The 22,325-nt window shown below is 39.3% G+C and overlaps 1 protein-coding gene across 1 annotated transcript in view; it reads right to left on the bottom strand.

Moving 5' to 3' along the window:
- Positions 1–22,325, bottom strand: part of dip2bb (disco-interacting protein 2 homolog Bb) — a 109,167-nt gene that overhangs the window by 53,334 nt on the left and 33,508 nt on the right. Inside the window, exon 2 of the mRNA XM_055160553.1 lies at positions 1,466–1,540. Coding sequence (XP_055016528.1) covers positions 1,466–1,540 — 75 coding nt within the window. The remainder of the gene's footprint in view (positions 1–1,465; positions 1,541–22,325) is intronic.

Below are 22,325 nucleotides of genomic sequence, written 5' to 3'. Positions count from 1 at the left end.
TTGTGGTTTCAGAGCTTACCTGATCTGAACTGGACGTTCTTGTTTTTTGAATTAATTACATGTTTTGCTGTCGTTGATGTGTTAACCCAGACCTGAGCAACGTCCAGCTTCAGGTCACATACGGTCCAGTCCATGTGCCATTTGTTTTTCAATATAAAACAAAAAATAAGAAAATGAAAAAAAACAACAACTGTTTTCTTCATTATTTGTCTCCAAAACCAAAATGAAAAAAACGGATAACAATTAATTTTTCAGTTTTCGATTTTGTGTTTAAATGAATAATGGAAAAAATGGATAATGACAGTTTCCTGTTTCCATGACTTCAACTGTGATGCCGGACTTTAGCGCCACATACAGACTGAACCAGACAGGAACCAGACCTGGGACGGCATCCAGGACTTAGACCGGGACCAGACCAGAAATGAGACCAGAACTGAGACCAAAACTGAGACCAAGACTGAGACCCGGGAACAGGACCAGGACTGAGACTAGGACTGAGACCAGGACTGAGACTGGGACCCAGACCAGGACCAGACCAGGACCAGACCAGGACTGAAAAAGATTTAGTCCTGGCTCATTCAGTTTTGTGGCGCAAAAGTCCGGCATCACAGATTAAGTCTCGGAAAAGAAAAAAGGCCATTATCCACTTCTTCATTCCTTTACACAAAATCAAAACTGAAAAAACGAATCATTATCTGTTTTTTCATTTTGGTTTTGAAGACAAATAATGAAGAAAATAGTTGTTTTTATCATTTTCTTATTTTTGGTTTTATATTGAAAAATGAATGAACGAATGATACACGGATTTAGCCCTTTGGTTGACTCTGACTGGCGCGTTTAAGCTCATTTGGAATTACAAAATAAACTAATTTTATCATTTGATCTCATGCATGTCATCCCTGGTTTGGGTGTTAATTTGATCTGTAAAGCGTACAGTTCCTGGTTGTAACTCTTACCTGATCTGTAGCGGTCGTCCCTGGTGCCTCCATTGCGGTGCGACCTCTTGGAGCGCCTCTCTCTGTACCGCGACGCATTCGACGATTGAGGGGCGTGGCCTGAGGAGGAGGGCGGGGCAGCAGCAGGTTGGACATCATTCTTAGGAGGAGGCTCCACTGGAAAAAAAAACAAAAAACACTGAATTATGATGTGATATGTTAATGTGAATCAATAATGTTGCTTCGTAAGTGATTTAAGAATATTATTGAGTAAGTTTTGATGATGAACCAGTGAACAGCTTTAATTCAGTATTTTGTTTTTACACAACATTTTCACACCATTGGTAACAACAACTAGCATGCTAACAGTACACCACTGTTACTTCCTGGTTCGCAGATTATAATCTTTTCAGAGGCCATTATTGTTCAAAGTGATGGACAGCTCAACAATATAAAGATGTTTTCAGTAAAATTTAAATGTACAACATAAGATTTGTGCGACATATTTTTGTTACTTGTTTATTTCTTACCTGGAGGCGCCTGGATGATGAACGGAGCCAGAAGTTTAGTCTTTTTCTTCTCATAGCCCTTTTGTGTGATGTCCCCTGTGAACGAAAACACACAACTCGTTAGAAAATTCTATTCATAATAGTAATAAATTCAAATAAACATCAATTACATAAGGATTACACAAGATGCAAAAGGAGTAGGTAGAGGTACAAATACTTAGAGTGTTTGAGAGAAGAACTCAGCCTAAATGTGCAGGGTTTGTGTGTTAAACATGTGAATGAAAAAAAACACAACTCCAGGCCTGTTTGTGATGAGGAAATAACATTAGAACATAAATCAGAAACTACAGTAATATTGGTAGTAGATATCTTTATATTTTTTTAATTTCAGTATCATTCCCAGAATATTATCAGCTCAAACAATTGCAGTTGCATTTAAAACAGTACATTAAGAGGAGAGAGTTTGAAAATTGGAAATTCATGCGAGAAGACACAATATTTCCCCCATTATTTCTTGTCCTTAACCACAGATTGTAAAAATGGACAGTTTGGCTGCAATTTGGCTCCACCGACTCAACTTTCTATTGTAAGTGTTTTACATCAGATAAATCAGGATGTGCACGTAAAACATTGCTCTGGTTTCTGAAAGTCGTGAAAGCGCTCATAAACTCGTTTATTTATTTATCTATTTATTTATTTGAGACAGCGACAGCATGCAATTTTTACATTAACCTTTTTTACAGGAGAGATGCATTGTACATCAGGTTGTAGCATCAGTGCTAATTTCCACCTGTCGTCCCAGGGCAGATTCATTGATTGATTGTATTTAACTGACCTTAACTATCAACTGTTCTTGGAGACATGTAGCATGTTTTGGGTTCTAGGTCACGGTAAGTAAATGGGATGCTCTGAATGCATACAGTAAGTGAGGGAGAACTTTGGATGGAAACCTGCTGGAAAGTCCTCTTGAATTGTAACCTTTATAAAAGTTAGTTCATCTATATACATATCGATTTAAAAAAAAAAATCATTAAATACATTGTATTAATTACATTATAATTAAGAATTGCCAGTACTCTCCTCCGTCCATCTGCAGAACTTGGGCAGTGGTTCTTAAGATGATAAAATGCTGGTTCTATGTGGTCAGATGGCAGGTTGGGCAGAGCCATCACTTGTCTCAGAAAATTCATCACAGGTAACTATTTCAGGATTTGATCTTACATATTTCAGTTCCTTCCTAAAAGTGATTCTGAATGATTTTTTTTACAAATTATTAATGATAATAATAATGCATCACTTTTATAGAGCGTTTTTTGGACACTCAAAGACACTTTACAGTTCATTATTCATTCACTCCAGACCTGGTGGTGGTAAGTTACTATTGTAGCCACAGTTGCCCTGGGGCAGACTGACAGAAGCGAAGCTGCCAATCTGCACCATCGGCCCCTCTGACCACCACCATCACTCACACACACCACTTTCATACTAGGCAATGTGGGTGAAGTGTCTTGCCTAAAGACACAACAAAAGTTTTGTGACTGGTGCCCCCCTGTAGCTTTCTAAGTTTCTTGTGTTGTGCTGTTTACAAATGATGTTCATGTCAGCAGATAAGCAGATCCCAAATCAGCAGTTACAGATGTTATAGGAAATGAGGAACAACAACAACAAAAAACCACATTTAAAACGATTTCATAGTAAACTTCTGCGAGGAAATGAGGATTATATTGATATTACATAATGAAAAAATGTGGGCTGCTTCGGTAAGATCGGTAAAATGACATAAACAAGGCCCCACATTTGGTCTGGTACATTCACATTTCATTTTATTATGATATAGAAGCTGATTTTCTAACTCGATACATCACAGTGACACGAATGACTAAAGGCCGGCGAGAACATCCCCCTCTCCTGGGCAGGAGACAGCAGGTACAGTACCCGCGTGCCGCCCACTGCAAACTGTTTAAAAAGGTTTTTCACGTTTTCGAGAGCATTTGAACAAATATAACAGCTTGAATGTTTGTCACTTTCTTTCATAAATTTGCTCAAAACCACAAAATGGCAGCTAATGTTTACAATCTGCTGGTGGGAACAAAACAGCAGATGGGAGCCCACGTTGGTGCGGCGAGGAGTCATTCTTCGTAAGAGAAAAACAAAACTGTTCTAAAAAAGAGGAGAGGAGGAGGGGAGGAGGAGGAGAGTGGGCGGAAGATGAATCAGTGACATACAGAGAGTAAATGAGCAGTTATCACAAAAACTAAAAATGTAACATGTCCACAGTATAAGATGATGAATGATGAGAAGAGAGAAAGAGAGAGACAGAAGGAGAGAGGAGGATAGAAAGAAGAGAGGGAGATGATAGGAGAGATAGAAGAGACAAAGGGGGAAAGAAGGGAGAGGAGGAGAGGGGGAGCAGGGGATGGAAAAAGACAAGTGATGGAGTGAGGAAGAGATGAGAGAGAGAAAGAGAGAAGAGGAGAAAGAGGAAAGAGTGAAAGAAAGACAGATGGGAGAGAGATGAGAGAGAAAGAGGAGAGAAGAGGAGAAAGAAAGAAAGAAAGAAAGAGAGGGAAGGGAGAGAGATGAAAGAGAAAGCGATGGAGGAGAGTGAGAGATGTGCGAGAGAGGGAAAGAGGGGAAAAGAAGAGAGAAAGAGAGAGATGGAGGAGGGAGAGATAAGCAAGAGAGAGAGAAAGTGAAGCGAGAGAGGTAGGAGAGAAGAAGAGAGGGAGGAGAGAGAGATGAGCAAGAGGAGAGAAACAGAAAGAGAGAGGACAGAAAGATGAGCAAGAGAGAGAAAGAGGAGAGAGAAAGAGAGGGAGGGAGGAGGGAGAAAGATGAGCAAGAGAGAAAGGAGAGAGGAAGAGAGGTAAGAGGGAGAGAGTTGAAAGAGAAGAGAGATGTGAGAGAGAGAGAGAAAGAAGAGAGAGAGAAATAGAGGGAAGAGAGGGTCAGGAGCAGAGGAAAAAGAAGGACAGAGAGTGAAAAAGGAGCGAGCGAGAGAAATAGAAAAAGAGGAGAGGAGGTGACAGGAGCTGGTCCCTGCGCCCCCTGCCTTCAGTCCATCTGTGCCCAGCAGAGCCTCCCCTCACTGTCCACTGTCCACTGTCCACACAATATGACACAAGCAGCAACATTTGACTGTTCTGGAGCTCACACTGCTGACACAAGAAGAACACACACATCACACACAAGTCACTTTTTATTCACTGCTGACTAAAATACACTAGTAAAAACACATCCAAGTCCATTTCAATACAAAAAAATTAAACACAAATCACCACAATGAGTTTATAAGCACTATTCTCAACATTCAGAGACCACAGTAGAGTACTATCACATGACTGTTAACAGCAACTAGCATGCTAACCACACACCAGTGCTACTGCCTTGTTTGTGGGCGATAAAAAACGTGTAATAATTAAGACACAGACAGTACACAGAGGTCTTAGTTTGATCCTAAAGGCCGCCACACACTACAGGAGTTTTCGGTCTGAAACGATTTTCAAAAGCGCGACAAAAAGCACACACCACAGACACAAGGAGAATCTTATGAGACTTAAAATCTCCGATCACAAAGACTGCAGTGGGATCTGTCTGTGGACCACAGGATATAAAGTTGTGAGTGCACCTCGCGTCAGCTTTTTCCTGTCTACTGTAAAACCAGTCGCTTTGAGACTCTTAAGTGTTCAAAAGATCAGACTCTGCACTTCTAGTTTAGATACAAGTCAAAACAGTGTTATTATTATTTGTGAAATGTTGTGCAAAACTTCAGATACATGATTTTAAAAGCATGAAAGATTGGAGATAAAGTTCACAGGAAGTAGAGTCACTGTCACTAATCTGCAGCTTCACCTCGATCTGTGTGGATGTAAACAGACACACGTGAGAAACTACTCTCACCTTTTTACTTTTAAAAACACCCTCAAACTGGATTAATAGTGCAGTTTTGTGGACTGAGGGTCATTATTTGAGGAAGACAGTTTCTATGGATAATGTGGATGTGATTCTGTAGGTTAAATTTACAACTTTATGAGAGGTGAGGAATAAAGTCTTCTCATTATTTTCGCTATAGATCCAGAGTTTTTTATCTTGCTTTTCTGAATCCGTCACTCCTCTGCCTCTAATGCTCTATTATGCTCTAATGTTTTATTGGCTATTGATGTTTGGTGGTCAGAGTCACACTGACAGTACACACACACACACACACACACACACACACACAAGGAGCGCTAACAAAGACACAAAGTCGGATCAGAACTTGCAGCCAGTAAATTCTCCTGGAGTGTGAGGCGGCCTTGCTTTGATGATGTATCTGTACTTGGGCAAGACACATTTTACTTTGTGACATGAAAAAGTAGCAGAGGTGTCAAGTATAATATATGACAAATTATAAATTTTTTCATACATTTTTTCCTTAATTTTATTCATTTTTCATACTTGGGCCGTAAAATGGCAATGGCAGAACTGTGCTGAAACCATAGACTGTATAAAAGATGTGGACTAAGTGAGTGTAACATCACCCATAGTGTTCAGCTCCAGTCAAATGAAGCTCATCTAAGCTTGAATTTGGAGCCAGTTCCATATTTGGAATTCCGACCGTGAGTATCATAGCATCCAAAGAGCCAACCCAGAGCGAGGATGTTGATACCTTTAACTCCCCTTCCTATTCACACTGCAGGATTTAGCATGGAGCAAGCGCCTAGTAACGTTGTCAATCAAACCTGTTGTGACCTCAGGGGAAGAAGGCCCCCGATTTACCTGTTTTGTTAAAGTTCATATCTTGATTTACAGACAAAATAGTGAATCAAGTAGACAGGGTTAATATGAACATTTTAAGACCAAAATAAAGAGCCTGACAGCAGCAGTTACAGAGAGAGAGAGGAGATGTTTTATCAATAGAAAGAAAACTGGAGCCAGAGTTGATGGAGCTGGAAGTGTGCCCATGCTCTCTTCCTATTTGGGGTGCAGTGGTTAGCAGGTTATGTCCACTTAAACAATCTATGGCTTAAACATGCTTGTAAATGTGTTGGTTGAGGTTCAGGTATCCCATAAAACGTGAACTGACCGTACTATTAACAACAAAAGAGAAGAAACATCACCAAATAAGCTGGACTAAAGTTACTTTGCATGTTTCTGTTCTTATTTCTATTTTCATTCTATTAGAAAAGGCTTTACTTGGATAATCCTGCTTTAGGGTTATCGTGTCAGTGGTGCGGATTGGACAAGATCTCGTGCCACAAGATCTCATGAGACAGAATTACCGCAACTGTGCACACAAGAGAAAAGTGATCTCATGAGATTTGGATTGGACAGAAAAGGGTTAAGCATTGCACCTCCTTGAGAAGCTGTAGTTCCAAAACACTGTGCTATAACGACGAGCCCGACCGATATATCGGTTGGCCGATATTATCGGCTGATATGGGCAACTTTAGGCATATCGGCTATCTGTTCATTTAATCCAATTTACAGACAGATAAATGTCCTAATATGTGGCTCCACATATATTATTTATCTACGGAGTCATTTGTCTGTGTGTGTGTCTGTACTGTCCCTGAACACACCACAGAGTCGCGTCACTCACGTGTGTTTGTTTACACCTGCAGACACAGATCCAAACACTGAGATTATATTCTTTTTACGGACAATCGGTTTGAGTCTGGATTAAAAGGACATTTATTAGTGCAGATTTGTGATGTGAGGAGGAGCCTGTGTGAGCGGTGAGTGTTGGAAATATGTCGACTCTGAAGCTAGTTTTTGTCATTTGTTATGGGTTAGCTGCTGTAGCTCCTGCACATAAACAGACTGTTTTCTATTGGTCTATTGTAAAGTGACTATATTGGCCGTATATTTGCTACTGGACCTGCACTGATATGTAAATGAGCTGTGAATATTGGTGTGAATTATGACATTTGCGCATATAATTAATTACCGCGGCGCGCACGTATTTACGGCTAAAGGCTAATAGCGCTACTTTCTTTACTAGTTATGGGTCCGTCGCGAACGAAATGACTCTTAGAACCGGCTCTTTGAAGGGAACGACGGGAGCCTGATCCTTATTGGGAGCCGTGTTTTCTCTTTCTCACACTTTTTTTTCTCTTCACGCCGCGTGCAGACTCGTGGTTTGACAGCGGCAGCGGCTAAAAACGAAACTTTGAGAAATTTGCGTGTACGTAGGATTAAAAAAATAAAAATAAAAAAACGAGCATATTTGACTGTAGTTTAGCATAAAATAAATAAGTCCCGGTTTAGTCCTTTTTCAGTCCTGGTTTAGACCTGGTTCAGTCCTGATTCAGTCCTGCTTTAGACCTGCTTGCAACAAAACAATCTGAAGAGCCACTTGGGAGCCAAAAGAACCAGCAGCTTTTAGTGAGCCGAGCCAAAAGAGCCGGTTCTCTAAAAAGAACTGGAATACCCATCACTAGTGTCTAGGATGTGTGATGCAAAAATGCCATTAAGCCAACCTACTGTCTGTAAATATGATGTAAAGAGGCAGAATAACAATAAATGTTGCCTAAATAAACCCAATTTTAAATCCACCAGAGCCAAATCTAAGTTTTTTAAACAATTGAACATTTACAGTGAATTTTTACATCACAAAAATATATCGGCGATTATATCGGTTATCGGCAGCGCCAACGGCATTATATCGGTTTTCATATCGGCCACAGCAAAATCCATATCGGTCGGGCTCTAATAACGACACAAAAACATGAAAAGTCCTGTGCAGATCTTATGAGATTTAAGCCATGTTATAATGTCATCATTTCATCAAAACAGACCCAGAGTGTTTTGTTTCATTCACACATGTTTGAGTAACACTTTATTATTAGTCTGTCTACATCTTCAGAGCTCAAAACATTCTGTTCCACCTTGTGATGTCATGAACTCGAAATAACTCAGACGAGACCAAGCAAGGATTCCGAGATAGAATCCAAGATGGCTGTGCCCAGTGTCACTTTTAAGTATGAACTGTTTTCATTGTATTTGGAGCTTTGGTGGTTTAAATAACAATTTCAGTCACTCATATTATTGCAATACCTTACATACAGTAAGGTAATACCTGCACTACTGCAATACCTTACTGTGTCTGTACTACTGCAATACCTTACTGCATCTGTATTACTGCAATAACTTACTGCTTCTGTACCACTGCAATACGTTACTGTGTGTGTATTACTGCAATACACTACTGCGAGTATATTACTGCAATGCCTTACTGCGTCTGTACTACTGCAATGCCTTACTGCGTCTGTACTACTGCAATACCTTACTATGTCTGTATTATTGCAATACCTTACTGCGTCTGTACTACTGCAATACCTTACTGTGTCTGTACTACTGTAATATCTTAATGTGTCTTTATTACTGCAATACCTTACTGCGTCTGTACTACTGCAATGCCTTACTGCGTCTGTACTACTGCAATACTTTACTATGTCTGTATTATTGCAATACCTTACTGCGTCTGTACTACTGCAATACCTTACTGCGTCTGTACTACTGCAATACCTTACTGCGTCTGTACTACTGCAATACCTTACTGTGTCTGTACTACTGTAATATCTTAATGTGTCTTTACTACTGCAATACCTTACTGTGTCTGTATTATTGCAATACCTTAATGCGTCTGAACAAACATTTGTTTTCAATGTGTGTTGCTAAAAGTCCCCAGAGTTGCTAACAGATGATAAACAACAACAACAACAGTAACAGCTTTCTGGGTGACGTCCATATTTTTCTCCAAGTCGGACACGCGAAACATAATAAAAGGCTTGAAGTGTGAACGTGACTTCATATCTGAGATCCGAGATGGATGATCAAAAGCACCATTAACTCAGTAGAAATTGGCAACTCTAAGGCTGAAATGATCCAAATGATTCTCGTGAAGGTGTGCGGAGTTTAAAGACAAAGTGAAGCACTTCCTGTATTACCACATGGCATCACAAGTTGGAACAGATTATTTTCTGTTTGAGAGAAGAAGCGTAAATGTGCAGGGTTTGTGTGTTAAAACATGTGAATGAAACAAAACACAACTCCAGGTTTGTTTGTGATGAGGAAACTACATTAGAACATCAGGAAACAGCATAATTATATCCAATCCACTTGATTTCTATAGCTGGACAGCCAAATTAATATAATAAAAGATAGTAAATCATAAAAAAAAAACAATACATAAAACATGTTAAAATGTATAAAGCTAAAAAATATTTTAAAAAATGAATAAAATCTAATAAAAAAATGTAATTAAATTAGATAAAAGACACAGAGGAACACACAACTCATGCCGTGTTCAAAGCCAGAGAGTAAAAGTGGGTCTTAAAACTCTCCACTGTGGGGCTGTTGGGAAGTGGGGGGGCAGAGTGTTCCATAGTCCGGGGCCGGTCACAGAGAAGGTCCTGTCCCCCCTGGGTTTAAGTCTCGTCTTTGGCCCCCCGAGCTGGAGCTGGCCCTCAGACCTCAGAGCACATGCAGGGGAGTAAATTTGGATGAGATCTGAGATGTAATATAGGGCCAGTCCATTCAGAGCTTTAAAAACAAACAATAACATCTCAAAATCAATTCTAAATTTGGTGTGATATGTTCTCGTTTTTTGGTTTCTGTTAAAAGTCGTGCCGGAGAGTTCTGGACTGACTGCAGACACACTATATACTCTTTAAATTAAACAAATAAATAAATTGTTAGAACAAAATTTTGGTCTGGATTGCACAATTTTAATATTTCTTACAAATGATGTCAAAACCTCATCTTGTCTCGTTCTCATGGACCCAGTCTCGTCCTTTGTCTCATCTTGTGGAATTGTGTTGTCAGTGGTATAAACTGTCTTCAGTATTTTCATTCATTGCAGTTGTTCCCATAGCAATACATTGCACTTCAAAATGGTGACAGACCTACATTTATCATTTCCTTTTATAGTTTTTCGGAAATCTGATTAAACTCCACATTATTTCCCACAGGCTGTTTTCCCAAAAGAGTAAACACTGAACTCTGCTCCACACAAGACACAAGTCAGGACGCATCAGAGGGGTTGGTTCAGGACAATTGAAAACTGATTTCAAAAAGTGGAAAAGTGGAAGTATCAAAAAATAGTACTAATCACCAATACTAAAACATACTGAAACAAGATCCTCATTTGAACAAGCAGCTCAAGGGTACTGCCAAATGTTGTCTAAAACAGGGATGTAACGATATGTAAATCACACAATATGATACAATTACAAGATTAATTTCATGATTTGGGCTGTCGCGGTTAGGGAAGTTCTCCTGCGGTGTGGTATAGCGGCTCAAGACCGTGGTATGTCCCTCACCCCCCATCCCCCGGAGTTACAATATTTCCAGTGGCTCTGAAAACTCTCTCTGATGATGCACTTGTTGCACAGATGCACATGTACCTTGGTTGTCGTGTGGATATAGCGTGTGTAGTGTGGGAGAAGTAACATTTGGCTTTGGAACAAGTGCCGCTGCATCTCTCCAGCTCTCACTGTGACAGCTCAGGTCAGAGTCCTGCACCAGGTCGGGTACCCATGGACTTAAGAGAGAGAGGACCCCAAGCAGGGTGTCCACAAAGCGCGATCAGGCGAAGGCTGCACTTACCGCGGCGCAGAGATCTACGCGGGTCCTTTTGCCTAGAACTCTGTGCCTATGCAGGCGCACCTTAGTCCTGGATTAGTCTGGGTTAGTCCTGGGTTAGTCTTGCGGTAGTCCTGCACTAGTCCTGGGTTAGTGGTGGGTTAGTCCTGACTTAGTCCTGCCCTAGTCCTGGATTAGTCCTGGGTTAGTCCTGGGTTAGTCCTGAGTTAGTCCTGAGTTAGTCCTGGATTAGTCCTGGGTTAGTCCTGGGTTTGTCCTGGGTTAGTCCTGCGCTAGTCCTGAGTTAGTCCTGGGTTAGTCCTGGGTTAGTCCTGGGTTAGTCCTGGGTTAGTCTTGGGTTAGTCCTGGGTTAGTCCTGGGTTAGTCCTGGGTTAGTCCTGGGTTAGTCCTGGGTTAGTCCTGGGTTAGTCCTGGGTTAGTTTTGGGTTAGTCCTGGGTTAGTCCTGCGTTAGTCCTGGGTTATCACTGGCATGGGCGGTAATGGGTCCGGGCGGGTGCGGGTGGACCCGTGCAGGACTCTGGGTTGGGTCACGTTGGTCACGTGCAGTGATCGTGGTGACTCAACATGCACCACGGTGGACCTCTTAGTACCGCGGTGATTCATTTTTGCGGTTATTGCGACAGCCCTATTCATGATACGATATTTAATGCAATATTGTGATGCTAACAGAATTTTATGCTACTATTTCTTTTTTTAAAGGCTTGTCTTGGGGGCTATATTAGTGTCATAGTACACAAAATTAAGATAGAAATGTTCTTTTAACAGTTATAACAGTTTTTCTGCATTGAAATGGAACTAAAAGATCACGGATTTTAGACTAGGAATGTAACAATAATGGAAATATCGTGATATGGTACCGTCAGAGTTCTCACACAATATATTGAAAGATTTAAAAAAAAAAAAAAAATGGAGGAAACTACACAGACCATGATCTTTTAGTTCCATTTCAATGTGTAGTTTCCTTCATTTTTTTTTAGCTGTTACTGCAATAGAACAATGCATTTAAGCAAAGAAGCTTATTGTTTGATATATTGTGACAGCTCACAATATTAGTGTGAGAACTTTGATGGTACCATATCACGATATTTCGATTACTGTTATATCCCTAGACTAAAATAAAAGCACTTTTGTCTTATATTTGTGGAGTGGAAATCAGTATGAGGTATCCAGGGTATTCTATCGTATCAAAATCAAATTCTAAGTTTTACTATCATGACAGCACTGGGGAGTATGACAATAAAAATGTAACTGGGATGTGATTAATGTGACGATACCCCATTTTTGTGCTTCTTCTTTTCATGATACTTGGCACTGAGGGTGTTCTGCATGTATGTGCATGGCGGAATGTTCAGCAGTTAACATTAGGGCTGTAACAATATCAAAATCCCTCTATGCAATATTTTCACGATATGCATCTCAGAGTACGATATTTATTGCAGTATTTTGTGGAGGCTCACAAAATTGTGAATATGCAATTTCCTTTTAAAAGCCTTGAAAAGCCTTAGGTGATATGATGAATTAAGGTTTTGAAGTGCTTCATAACAGTTATTTCTTGATGTAGTCTACATTGAGAAGAGCAAAGGCTCATGGTCTATGTAGTTCCCTCTGTTTTGCTGCACCATGGCAAAGCAAGGCAAGTTTATTTGAATAGCACATTTCATACACAAAGTAATTTAAAAGTGCTTTACAGAATAAGAAACACATTAAAATCATAAAGAAAGACATTAAAATCACCATAACTATTAATTTAAGCAAAGAAACTTGTAATTTGAGACATTGTGATGGCCTCTGATATTATTGTGAGACTTCTGATGATACGATATCATGATATTTTGGTTATTGTTACATGTTACTATGGAGACAAATACTGTAAGTTTAAGTCTAAAAACACAAGAAAAAATACACAATACATCTTCAGGAGCCTATGATCAGTACGAGCATTCATGATTCTGTTTAGGTGATTTTCGACAAAAAGCTATGAGTAGGTCTGGACGATATGGGGAAAAAAGAATCATGATTTCTTCCCCCGCCCCATACTGACTGATCTTGATTTTCGATTCATTCTTCTTCCATCTCATTAAATCATAAACAGACATACTTCAAGTAGAAAGAGCAGTCAATCAACATCATCAATGTCTATCAACAGAAACACGGGTGATGTCCGTGCGCTAAATGAGCTCTTAAGTAAGTAAGTAAGTAAGAGTTTACTTTACGTAACTTGGATTATAAAGATGAGAAGCGGCAGAAGAGAGAAAGAAAGAGGAGAAAAGGCGAGGAGCAGAGAGAGAGGGGAAATGGTCAGATGGTACAAACAGAGGCAGAGGGAGAGAGACACTGGACTTTTCATCAAATTGTGCAGATTTAAGTTAAAACTTGTGAACACGTGAGGAAACGCTGTAAGCTCAGGCTGCTTTTCCTAAACAAGAGAGTAAAACCTCATCAGCTCTACGCACTCTCACTGCCACATGATTAGCTTTGACCTGTCAATTAAATTGTTCACGCCTTATCATCAAGATCGACCAAAGCAGAAATTGCTTTATTTGATCTTATGATTTTTGCCACAGCCCTAGGTGTGAATGACTATGACGTTTGTTCTAGACACCATAAAGCTATACAATTTCTATAAATTGAATTACTGATGTTATAATTATTATGTATCATTGTGATGCTTGAACAATTAATTTCCTTTGGGATAAATAAAGAATCTATTCATCTATAGGGGTGTGCAGAAATTGAAACATCACTATATCGTATCGTTTAACATGATGATACAGTATTGATATTGTGGGCTGCTGTATCGATATATCACCAAGAGTATTTTTTGGTATATTTTACAGTATATTCTACAGTTTTGTTGCTTGTTCAGAGGAAGGAAACTCGTTTATACAAAACATTTGATATTTTCACTGTTTTGATTATTAAAATGATCGTTTTTCATATTAAGAAGCACAGGAAGTGGTTTAACAAACACTTTTAGTATCACAGCCATTATTTTTTATTGAACCGTATCGAATCGATTTGAAATATATCATACTGAATCGAAAGTGCACTGTATGAACATATGTATCGTATCGTGGCCTATGTATCGAGGTATGTATTGTAATGGCAAATTCTTAATGATATGCTGCCCTATTCATCTATCTACTGACACTGAAAAAATGTGTGAGAGGGACTTGTTTAACAGTACAAATCAGCTCATCTGTTGTAGTTCCGGTGTGAGTATTTTGACTAGGGATGGGCATTCGATGAAATTTTCTTAATCGATCGTAGGAATAATTAACGATCGATTATCGATTAATCATTAACGTTATTATATTAAAATTATCATCATTATTATTACTATCTGCACCACTAATCTGCATAAATAAATTCAACTTTACAACATATAAACCGTAACGACTCTAGACCACATCAATCCGTTTGACATTATAATGAGTTTAATTCAGTTTTGCGCAAGTCTCACAGAAACAAAACTTAAAACCGCATCGCTAATTTGCATAAACTCAGCGAAGATAAAACTACAGCTCTTGTGTCGCTGATGCAGTTCAATTTCTGTTGGATTAAAATACATGATTCAGTGGAACACAGGTTAGTGTGACCAGATTTGCGTTTGTCAAAACCAGGACACCGTACGGGAGGTGGGAAGTGGTTCCTCGTCATCGACATTGCGCAACTCTCACCTGGTAAAGCTTTTTCCCACTGGACACCGAAACATATGTTCCTGCTTTGTACACTGTGCACATGGACTCACACTTGTCCCGAACGCAACGGAAAGCGTGGAATTTCTTGTACAAATCATCGTTAAATACGCATTTGTGCTTCGGTTCCCTGCAGACTAACCGACTGTTTGTGTTTGCTCGCTTCTTCTGAGTGCAGAGAGCTACATGTACGGACCCTGTTTGGTCACGCTACGCACAGCGACCTACATTCGGTTTGTCAATTAAAATTAACGTAATCGATGAAATTCTTAATGATCAATTATCGATTAATCGATTAATCATGCCCATCCCTAATTTTGACCCTCATAGTATACTGACCCCGGCGTCAACATACCGCTATAGTAAAGTGACCCCCCATAGGATTTGGACTCCTCCTCATAATGTCTATTTTGTGTCTCTATTTTAACAAGATTCCAAATCATTACACATCACTTTGATTATCTAAATAATTAATAACTACTTATCTTATTTTCAGTAAAATATGTGTTTAAACAAATAAGTCATTTTTAACATTCAAAAGTTATAATCGACATAAAAATGCATCTGAGTTCTTCAAAAAACACTTTGAAATATGTCAATATGTTTTAATGTGCAGATATCGTACTATAGAATATAGAATATAGTATTCTATATTTCTATAGAATTCAAGTTGTTTATTAATAAAATATAGATGTTCATGGGGGGGGGGGATATTCTATAGGGGGGTCAACATACCATAATAGGACTCTAACCCGGGGTCAAAATACTATATGGTATGTTGACCCCGGGGTCACGTCACCGCGGGGTCAAAATCCTATACCACACTGGCTAAATCAGCTCTTTCTGGTCAGATTGTGTGTTGAAATAAAGCTCAGATTAAATTCTAACAAGGCTTCAGACAGAGCGGTGCCTACAGTGAGCATCACACCCCCGGGGAATGTGGGCGGCATCAGCTCAAAGTACGAAAATTAACTATCAGCGCTCATGTATTGTCTGGAAAAGGGGGCAGATAACATAATGTGGCTGTTCTTTCTGCTCCTTTTCAATCATTTCTTCTTGTATGTTTAACGTTATGACACTGTTAATATCTTTTTTATATGTAATGAATGGAATAAACAGATAAATAAATGAATGTTATCAGTCCTACTATCTACCTTTCTTAGGTTTTTACAGCAGTATGAATTGCGTTCAAACTAGGGATGGGCATGATTAGTCGATTAATCGATAATTGAACATTAAGAATTTCATCGATTACGTTCATTTTTTGCGTAGGCTGACCAAACGTCCATGTCCGAGGACAAACAGGGGTCCGTACATGTAGCTCTCTGCACTCAGAAGGAGCGAGCAGACACGAACAGTCGGTCAGTCTGCAACATGCCGAAGCGCAAATGCGCATTTAACGAATTCCCCGCTTTCCGTTTGGAACAAATGGGAGTCCATGTGCACAGTGTACAAAGCAGCCCATATGTTTCGGTGTCCAGTGGGAAAAAGCTCACCAGGACACCGAAAACATTAAAAGCTAGTAGCTCAATGTCGATGACGAGGCCCCACCTCCCACCCCCCGTACGCTGTCCTGTTTTTGACAAACGCAACAACGATCGATTAAGATAATTTTATCAAATGCCCATCCCTAGCTCAAACTCCTCCTCCTCCTCCTTCAGTCACTCCTCTCTCCTCTCGTCTGTAGTGAATGTGCACACTCACATGTTAGGTGCACACACAGCACTTTTCCTGTGAGTCACGTGACACCGAGCTGCCTCCGCTCTGTACATATGTGAAGACCCTACCCCCCCGTGCACAAGTCCACGCCACATCTGCAAATATTGTGCAAAAACGAGCAGAAAAACGGGACCAGCGCTGGAAAAGGTACTGCAAACAAGTTATTATTGCAAAGCTAAGAATGTCCACATTATAGGAGCGTAAATGCAAAGATAAAGAGAGGAGAGAGGGGGATATGAGGACAGAAAAGGGAGAGAAGCAGGAGAGAATAGCTAAAGAGGAGACCAGCTCAAACTCCAAAGCCGCTCTGTCCATCTCTGTGTGTATTTCTGCTCCGAACACAGCAAAAAGCTGCTAACCTCTCCATAAGAAATGCATGAACGCCGGAGTTAGTGTGGCGCGGTCATGTGGGGTATTTTTAGCTCGTGTGAAGCAGCAGAGAACGCCGCCAACAGGGAGGGGCCGGGGCCACGCGTCACGACCAGCATCCAACGATCACCGCTCCATCTGCGTTTTTCAAATTCGCACGCTTTTATGATTGGCAAAGGAAGTGCAGATGTGGCGCCATGGAGACACAGAGGAAAGAAGATGGAGAAGAGATTACATTTAATAGAAAACAGAATTATATTTTATTATATTATGAAAGCAATGAAGTTAGTAATAGTCCACAAAGGTATTTTGATGGACTGCTGGAATGAAACATGGATGGTTTTCTAGTTAAAGGGACTGTACCTAATTTAATTTTTTTTTTTATATGAAAGTTGGAATAATAATTTTTGGTATTCAGTATTCATTGTGGGTACATTTTCTTTGCAAAAGTGAGGAGATTTTAGCTTTTTTTAATGTAATAATGCTAGATTTGAGTTGTAGAGAGTTGAATAAATAACTTCTATGGCTAATTATTGGTACATTCTGTTATTTATTTGTTGCAGCTCTGGCTTTTAAATGATGCTGTATTTCAAAATGGTTCACTGGGATTATCCTGCATTGTGTCAGAGGCATAAAGTAGTTTCAGTATTATCGTTTATCACAATATTTCTCTGTAGCAATATATAGTGCTTCAAAATGTGTTAACATGACAGGCCTAGTAAAGTTATAAACTTTGACCCTTAATTTGTATTTATATGCATTATTAGATGTCTGTATACAAGGGATGTAACAATAACTCAGATATCGTGATACCATATCATTCTCACAATAATATCAAGGACCATCACAATATATCGAATTACAAGTCTCTTTGCTTAAATGAAGAGTTACAGTGCAGCAATAGCTAAAAAAAGAAAGAGGGAACTACATAGACCATGATCCTTGGTAAATGGTCATATTTTTCTATAGCTATATCTTTTCCATAGCTATAGCTTTTCCACCTTCAAGGCACTCAAAGCACTTTACAACAAGGAACCACTCACCCATTCACACACACATTCACACACCAGTGTACGCAGACACTGTGGGCAAGGTGGGTTAAGTGTCTTGCCCAAGGACACAACGGCAGCATTCATCTGTGGGAGCTGGAATCACACCAGCCAACCTGTGGGTCAGTGGATCTGACCTGTGATGTTTATGTTGAGAGCAGGATTCGAACCGCCGACCTTCAGATCAGTGGGCGAATGCTCTACCAACTGAGCCTTTGCTCTATTTCAGTGTAGATTACAACAAGAAATAACAGTTCTAACACTTTTAAGTCTTAGTTCTTTGGATTAAGTCTTGTCAAGGCATTTTAAGAGGAAAAAGTATAATATTAACAGTTTTAGCTGTTTATCCTCCACAAAATATTGCAATAAATATCGCACCGTGAGATGTGTATCGAGAAAATATTGTACCTCCCCCTCATATTGTGAGATTTCCCACAATATCGCAATAAATATCATACCGTGAGGTTCATTCCATGACGATTTCATATTGTGAGACTTGGATATCGTTACACCCATACTATATACCCATAAACTAATGTTAATAAGCACAATTGAGGGTTTTGTAAATACTAACTAATAAAGGAATAACCACGTATAAGCATAACAATTATTAGTTAACAATTAAAATGTGGTCCCTAAACTACATTCATTGTCCTAAACAGATTAAGCACTAGATATGAGATTACATTTTATAGAAAACAGAATTATATTTTATTATATTATGAAAGCAATGAAGCTATTAATAGTGCACAAATGTATTTTGATGAGGTGCTGGAATGAAACATGAATGGTTTTCTAGTTCGAGGGCCTGTACTTGAGTACAATGTGTCTTTCCCCATTACACATATATTACATAACCAGCTCTTGGTCATCCGTGCTATCTGCGTCTAATTGGAAAGTATTTTATTGTCTGAGAATCAGGAAGAGCATGTTAACATGCTAGTTGTTGTCATGGATCTATAATAAAAACTGGATAAGGCTGACAGGCCATCCCGCGTTCACAAAGATCAGATTTTTCTATTTTCACAACATAAACCTTTTGACATCTTTAAATCCTCAAAGCGACTAAAAGTTTGCTTTGTAAGACTTAAGGCCAGTGTGGTATAGGATTTTGACCCCGCCGTGAGGTGGTCAGAATCCTATTATGGTATGTTGATCCCCCTATAGAATATTGACCCCCCCCCCTATGAAAATCTATATTTTATTAATAAAGAACTTGAATTCTATAGAAAAACTTTGAATATTAATACTATATCTGCAAATTAAAACATATTGACATATTGAAAAGTGTTTTTGAAGAACTCAGATGCATTTTTTTATGTTGATTATAACTTTTGAATGTTAAAGAATTACTTAGTTGTTTAAACACATATTTTACTGAAAATTAGATAAGTAGTTATTAATAAGTCAGGTTATCAAAGTAATGTATAATGATTTAGAATCTTGTTAAAACAGACAGACACAAAATAGACCATTGCCTAAATTGACATTACGATTAAGGATTATCTAAACATAGCAACTAAAAACCATAACAATGTAAAATACTATATAACTAGAAAAGCACTCAGAGAGCGCAGACCTCCGCCAAGGACTACCCCCATTTTTTATATAAATTGCAATAAAATCAGTCTTCTGGATCAGAATTTCATGGGGTTTGGTCAATAATTAAACGAGACATTGAGAAACCAAATTTTTGGCCCCATTTACCACAATGTTAACTAAAATTTCAAAGTGATCCAGAATCCAGGATTTCTTCCGGATCACCTTCCTTTTCACATTTCTAACAAATCCTGAAAATTTCATCAAAATCGGTCCATAACTTTTTGAGTTATGTTGCTAACAGACAAACAAACAAACAAACAAACAAACAAACAAACAAACAGACAAACGCCAGCAAAAACATAACCTCCTTGGCGGAGGTAAAAAGTGACAAGATTGCTATGTATATGCAATTTTAACAAAACGTTACATTTACACAAAATATCAAGTCATTATCTATCAAAACATTCCTTAAAATACCTTAAAAGAAAGTGAATAGGTAGCAATATATAATCAAAGTAAATTGCATGAGAAATAATGATCAGATAAGGAACTACTAAACAAAAAAGTAAGGTGAGTCAAAATCCTATGGGGGGGTCACTTTACTATAGTGGAATGTTAACCCCACGGTCACTATACTATGGGGGTCAAAATACTATCTCACACCGTCACACACTACAGGATTTTTCAGGCTTAAACGTTTTTTAAATATGCGACAAAAAGCGCACACCATAGACACAAGACTTAAAATCTCCGATCGTAAAAAACTGCAGCAAGATATGACTGCGATAAAAAACTGTGAGCGTGATGGCATCTGCTGTTTCCTGTCTACAGTAAAACAGTCGCTTTGAGACTCTTAAGTGTTCAAAAGATCAGAGCTCTGCACTTCTAGTTTAGATACAAGTCAAAACTCTGTTACTATTTGTGAAATGTGGTGCAAAACTTCAGATGCAGGATGTTTAGAGCACAGAAGGCTGGAGATAAAGTCCACAGGAAGTAGAGTCACTATCAATAATCTGCAGCTTCACTACGACCCGTGCTCTGTGTGGATGTAAACAGACACACATGAGGAAATACTCTCACCTTTTTACTTTTAAAGAACAACTCAAACTGGATTAACAGTACAGTTTTGTGGACTGAGGGTCATTATTTGAGGAAGACAGTTTCTATGGATAATATGGATGAGATGCTGTAGCTTAAATTTATAACTTTACGAGAGGCGAGTAAAGTCTTCTCATTATTTTCGCTATATCCAGAGTTTTTTATCTTGCGTCTCTGAGTCGGTCACTCCTCTGCCTCTAATGCTCTATTATGGTCTAATGTTTTATTGGCTGTTGATGTTTGGTGGTCAAGAGTCACACTGAACTTTGAGCACTAATAAATGGATACTGGTTTAATGATTTAGAGGCATCTAAGACTACGTTCAGACTGTAGGGCTTAATGCTCAGTTTGGACTTTTTTGTGAAATCCGATGTTTTTGCGAGGTCGTTCACATTTCCAATTAAATGCGACATGTATGTGATCTTCAGCGTGAACATTAAACGGCCCAAAAGTGTCCCACATGTGCACTGGAGACACGACGACGTCAACTGCAGAGAGCGTGCTCTGTGTTTACGGAAGTTGTCCAAACATGGACGCGAGCATTGAGCACCTGGAGATTTTAAAGTTCCTCTCGTACCGGAGTCAGAACATGAACAACTTACTTGTTTTAAGGAGGAGATTGAGAAGGAGAAGGACGAGGTTTTTGACCATGGTGTTTTGTGGGGCAGTGGCAGCGATGTCCATTGAAAGGAACGTGTGGATGTGGAGACGTAGCCAAGAGTGGTGGGATAGTGATGTGCTTCGCTTCAGTGACACGGAGTTCATTAACAATTTTCGCCTACTTCAGCGCAGAATAGTGACGTTTGTGTCTTGTTGATAACGTGTAGGTGGGATGAATGTACTTTGGCCTTTCAGATTGAAGTCGCATGTCAAAAGATCAGATATGTATCGGTTCTAGGAGCACATTTCCAAGTGACCTGGGTCGCATTTGAAAAAATCGGATCTGTGTCGTTCAGACTGTCATTAAAAGATCAGATACAGGTCACATAGGGGCCAAAAAATTGGATTTGGGTCACTTCAGGCTGCAGTCTGAACGCAGCCTTACTGTACATCTAAGGCTTGTCCTTGTATATCGAATCAATTTCTTACAATTGCTAAAATGAGTAGCTCTCCGGCATTTTCATTTTGTAAGGGTAGCTCACAAGACACAAAAAGATGGGAGCGCAGCGGCTTCATTATCGCTAACAAAGACAGAAAGTTGGGTCACGTCTCCCTGAACTTGGGAAGAAGCAAATTGCAGCCAAAATCGGGCAAATTCCCTGTAGTGTGTTAAGAGTTGCTTTGACGAGGTATCTGCAAGGCACATTTTACTTTGTGACATGAAAAAGTACAGATACATCATCAAGTATTGAGAAATTATATATTTTTACATTACTGCACTTTAAATTTACCACTTTATGAGAGGTGAAGAATAAAGTCTTCTCATTATTTCTGCTGTATCCTGAGTTTGTATTTTGTGTCTCTGTGTCCGTCACTTTGTCTGCCCCTGACGCTCTGTTTGGGTTCACCGTCAGATTTAAATTTTCACCATCAGATTTTATTTTACTTCTGTGGTTGTTGTTAGTTTTACTGTGAAGGCAAAACTCCACTCTGGTCTCAGAAATCACACAACTCCACAGAACTAGTTCTGTTTTACACGTTTTTAAGACAGTAAAAACCAGGGAGTGCCTTCAAAACAACTCAACAAACAAACTCTGTCTCTCTCTTTCTGTCTATGCCCCCTCCCTTTTTTTCTCTCACTCTCTTTCTCCAGTTATTTCATCTCTCTCTTCTCAGTTCTCTCTTCTCCCCAAAGGCTATGGTCCAGAATAGTAATG

The sequence above is a fragment of the Boleophthalmus pectinirostris genome, unplaced genomic scaffold, assembly GCF_026225935.1.
Source record: "Boleophthalmus pectinirostris isolate CB_2022bp ecotype Guang Dong unplaced genomic scaffold, ASM2622593v1 HiC_scaffold_3, whole genome shotgun sequence".
NCBI classification, from domain to species: domain Eukaryota; kingdom Metazoa; phylum Chordata; class Actinopteri; order Gobiiformes; family Gobiidae; genus Boleophthalmus; species Boleophthalmus pectinirostris.
This window is presented reverse-complemented; position numbering and strand designations above follow the sequence as displayed.